The sequence below is a fragment of the Palaemon carinicauda genome, chromosome 17 (genome assembly GCF_036898095.1).
Source record: "Palaemon carinicauda isolate YSFRI2023 chromosome 17, ASM3689809v2, whole genome shotgun sequence".
Lineage (NCBI taxonomy): Eukaryota > Metazoa > Arthropoda > Malacostraca > Decapoda > Palaemonidae > Palaemon > Palaemon carinicauda.
The window spans coordinates 23,898,148-23,903,018 of record NC_090741.1 but is presented as its reverse complement, the minus strand read 5'-3'; the positions used below and the strand labels follow the sequence as shown (position 1 = coordinate 23,903,018).

At 43.5% G+C, this 4,871-nt stretch overlaps 1 protein-coding gene across 1 annotated transcript; it reads left to right on the top strand.

The window, feature by feature from the left end:
* Positions 1 to 448: 448 nt before the first annotated feature.
* On the top strand, positions 449 to 1,123 carry LOC137656251 (uncharacterized protein PF3D7_1120000-like). The gene has a single exon (XM_068390421.1). The coding sequence runs from the start codon at positions 449 to 451 to the stop codon at positions 1,121 to 1,123; it is 675 nt and encodes a 224-aa protein (XP_068246522.1).
* Positions 1,124 to 4,871: the final 3,748 nt, after the last annotated feature.

Here is a 4,871-nt window from a genome sequence, read left to right as displayed (position 1 = left end):
TGCTGATACAGGCCCCAGTATCTGTTTTATTGAATATGACTTACATAGTGAACAAAGTGATTTCACTGTTTATGGATATCATCGGGACTCTTAAAGGAAAATTGAACTGGCCTCAAAAGGCAGATTAGACCCATCTAGAGCAGAATATGACGTTAGAACTTCAGGGACAGCTGCGAGCTCTCCAGGAGTCGCGGGTCTTCAAATGGTTTTCGTGGCTACTCCCAGAGGCTTTGAATACTGCCCAGCAGTCACCTCTAAGGATGGATTCCTCGGCAGGTGGCTGCGGCGCTGTCCTTGGGTTGGGGGCTTGTGGGAAACACGCGAGGAACTACAGTGGTGCGAACTTGGATAGCGTCAGATGTAGAGGGAAGCATTAACATTCAAAGATGAATTACAATCAACGTGGTTCGTTGGCAAACTTCTCCCCGAATTTGACTTGGGAAAAAAGATGGAAGAATCCCTTTCTATTGCTTCTTCCGTCATACTCGGCAGAATTATGCTTGCCAGGAGGAGAAGGATGGCTGGAGAAGACCTGGACAACAGCTCTTTGGAAGAACATGTTCCTGAAATGGAGCAGGTATGCGAAGATCTGTTGGACGGAAATAAACTGGAAATGGAAACCGAAGATCAGACTACTCTCTTGCAAAATCTAGAGGATGAGAATGATGAGTTACAAAGAGAAATTAAAGAAATGGGGAGAATAGTAGAAATGAACGAAAAACTGCAAAATGAACAAGTAAAGAAATTGATAAATGAGGTAGGTGAATTGAAGGCAGAAAAAGATAAACTGGAGTCTGAATGTGTCGAAAAAGACCTTCAGATGAAGGATCATGAAAATCTGTTTGAAATTCTCAGAAAAGAGAATGCAGAAATGAGGAAAGAACAAATTCAAAACAGAGAACAAGTCAACGAATTGAAAAATGAGGTAGAGGAATTGAAGGCAGAAAGAGATGAACTGAAATCCGAATGCGTCGAAAAAGACCTTCAGATGAAGGAACATAAAAATCTGTTTGAAATTCTCCAAATAGAGAATGCAGATATGAAAAAATCCAAAACTGAAAGGACACAACAATTAAAGGAATTGAAGAATGAGGTAGGTGAATTGAAGGCAGAAAAAAGATAAACTGGAATTTGAAGGTGACGAAAAAGAGCTTCAGATGAAGGAACATGAAATTTTTTTTGGAATTTTCAAAAAAGAAAATGCAGAAATGAAGAAACACCAAACTGAAAAGACACAACAATTAAAGGAATTGAAAAATGAGGTTGGTGAATTGAAGGCAGAAAAAGATAAACTGGAATTTGTATGTGTCGAAAAATATCTTAAGATTAAGGAACATGAAAATTTGTTTGAAATACTCAAAAAAAAAAAAATAAAAGAATGCAGAAATGAAGAAAAACCAAACTGAAAGGACGCAACAATTAAAGGAATTGAAAAATGAGGTAGGCGAATTGAAGGCAGAAAAACAGAAAATGGAATTTGAATGTGTCGAAAAAGACCTTAAGATGAAGAAACTGGAAAATTTGCTGGAATGTCTCAGAAATGAAAATGAGAAAGGGAAGAAAAATCAAATTGAGAAAACAGTAAACCTAAATAAATTGAAAAATAAGGTAGGTAAATTAAAGGCAGAAAAGACAAAATTGGAATCTGAATGTGTCGAAAAAGATCTTCAGATGAAGAAACTGGAAAATTTGCTAGAAAGTCTCAGGAATGAAAATGAGAAAGGGAAAAAAATAAAATTGAGAAAACAGAAAACCTAAATAAATTGAAAAATTAAGTAGGTCAATTAAAGGAAGAAAACAAATCTGGAATCTGAATGTGTCGAAAAAGACTTTCAGATGAAGAAACTGGAAAATTTGCTGGAATGTCTCACAAATGAAAATAAGAAAGGGAAGAAAAATCAAATTGGTAAAACAGTAAACCTAAATAAATTGGAAAAAGGAAGTGGGTAAATTAAAGGCAGAAAAGATAAAATTGGAATCTGAATGTGTCCAAAAAGAGCTTCAGATGAAGAAACTGGAAAATTTGCAGGATTGTCAGAAATGAAAAACAAAGTGCAAATATATGGAGACGTGAATTTGAAGAACTGTAAGAAGAAAAGGAGAAACTTGAAGCAAACTTGGTGCATGAATATGAAAAACTAGAATTTGTCTGCAAAATAAAAGACCTCGAGATAATGGAACAAAAAATTATTGCTGAAAAGTATGAAAGTGAAAATAAAGAAATTAAAAAGGCGCAAAGTGAGAACACGGAACAACTGAATAAATTGAAAAGTAAACTTTGTGAACTGAAGTCAGAAAAGAAGCTAAAAGCTTTGAAGGAAGAAGTTCGTAAAACCGAGAATAAAGATAAACATAAGAGGAAAAGCTTATTAATTGCTGAATTTAGTGTGCAGATGAATAATAGGCCCAAAGAGGCTGTAGATATCTTCACCCAAGCCTTGGCTGTGGAGACTGACAACGAAGATGGAACGGCTCTTCTGCATGTCCTTCGAGCTGAAGCTAACGCAGCCACTGAGAAGCCTCCTAATATGGATATTGTATTAGACTGTTCCATGGCCATCGAGAAAGGATGTGACGGATGGAAAGCGTACATGTTACAAGGGCAGTACCTCGTTAAACTCGGCATTTTCGATACGGCCCTGAAGGACTTTGAAACGGTAAAAGTGAAGAAAAAAGAGAAATTTTTAAAAATCATTGAAGATACTAAGGCACTGCAGAAGAAATGGGAAGACAAAGGACACTATGAGATCCTTGGTTTGGAAAAGACAGCCACGAAGGCAGAGGAGAAGTACAAAAAGGTGGACAACGCTAAACTGATTCTGGTGAACGAAAGGAACCGAAGAGATTTTGACGAAGAGCTACGCCATCAGGAGGAATATGCTGGGGCAACGTTTCAACGTCTCATGGATGGCATCTTAGGGGACCTCCCTTTCTGTGTATGTTATGTGGACGACATACTTGTGCTCTCCTCCTCAAAAGAGGAACACCTCCGTCACCTGCGCATCGTGCTCGACCGCCTGCAACAAAACGGCCTTGTAGTCCGGTACGACAAGTGTACCTTTGGCGCCAACGAAGTGTCGTTCTTAGGGCACCGTATCACTCCTGAAGGAGTCATCCCCTCCTTGAGAAGGTAGCAGCCATTCAGAATTTCCCCAAGCCCTCGACCGTCAAAGCTCTGCAGGAATTCTTGGGCATGATCAACTATTATCACCGTTTTCTGCCAGCCATTGACGCCACTTTTGCTCCCCTCTACACCTCCCTCAAGGGCAAGCCAAAGGACTTGAAGTGGAGTCCCTTTCAAGAAGCGGCCTTCTGCAATGCAAAGAAGGCCCTATCAGCTGCTGCGGCTCTCACTTTTCCTATCCCACACGCCCCTCTCCTTCTCTCCACCGATGCCAGCGACGTCGCTATTGGTGCAGTACTCGAGCAGGTGGTCAAAGGCTCGCTCCGCCCATTGGCCTTCTTCAGCAGAAAACTGTCCAAGGCAGAATCGGGTTATTCTACCTTCGATCGAGAATTGCTGGCGGTGCACTTGGCTGTCCGTCACTTTCGCCATTTCTTAGAAGGTACGCACTTCGTCATTCACACAGACCACATGCCTCTGGTGCAAGCCTTCACTCGACAGTCTGACGCCTGGTACGCCCGTCAACGCCGACATCTCTCCGCCGTGGCTGAATACAATTGCACCCTCCAATATGTCCCTGGGAAAATGAATCCCGTTGCCGATGCCCTGTCAAGAAACACGTTGGCTGCCGTTCAACTGGGATTGGATTACAACGCCCTGGCTGAAGACCAACGACAGGATCCAGAGTATCAAGCTTGTACGACATCCTGCACGTCACTCCGTTGGGAGGATTTTCCCCTCGAAAACTCCAACACCACCCTCCTCTGTGACGTCAGTACTGGTAGACCGCGACCTTGGATTCCTGCTCCCATGCGCTGACAGGTGTTTGATTTCATCCACGGCCTTTCACATCCCTCGTGCCGTTCTACTGCACAGCTGCTGAAGGCAAAGTTCATTTGGCACGGCATTTCTAAGGATGCTAAGGATTGGGTCCGTGCCTGTACTTCTTGCCAAACTTCCAAAGTACATCGACACACGGATTCAGGAGTGGGCACCTTTCCTCAACCTCAGCGTCGTCTCGCACACATTCACGTCGACGTTGTAGGCCCCCTACCCACATCACAAGGACATCGTTACCTGTTTACCGTCATCGACCGCTCCACTCGTTGGCCTGAAGCCATTACCATGGAAACTGCAACGTCCGCCTCATGTACATCTGCCTTACTCTCTGGATGGATTTCAAGATTCGGTATCCCTGAGCATATTACTTCTGACAGGGGAACCACTTTCACCTCTCAATTATGGACGTCATTAGCGAATATCCTGGGCATCACCCTACATCAGACAACGGCCTACAACCCTGCTGCCAATGGAATGGTTGAACGTTTTCATCGCACCCTCAAAGCAGCTTTGATGTCCCGCTGCAAGGATTGCAACTGGTTTACTCAGCTTCCCTGGGTCCTCCTTGGACTAAGGACCACTCCTAAAGACGCCTTCGACGTCTCGGCAGCCGAAATGGTGTATGGCGACCCGTTGGTCGTCCCTGCCAAGTTTTTTCCTTCTACAACCTCCTCCGACGATCTCCAGCGCATACGTCACGTCGTGGGAAAATTTACTCCGTGCCGCCAGACTTACAAGCCTCCAGCGAAGCATCACATACCAACGGACTTGCACTCTGCAACGCACGTCTTCCTGCGCAACGACACCAGCAAGCCACCGTTAACGCCCCCTTACACGGGACTTTTCCTTGTGATCCGACGCAGTCTGAAAGCATTCCTCCTAAACATTCGGGGCAAAGAAGACTGGG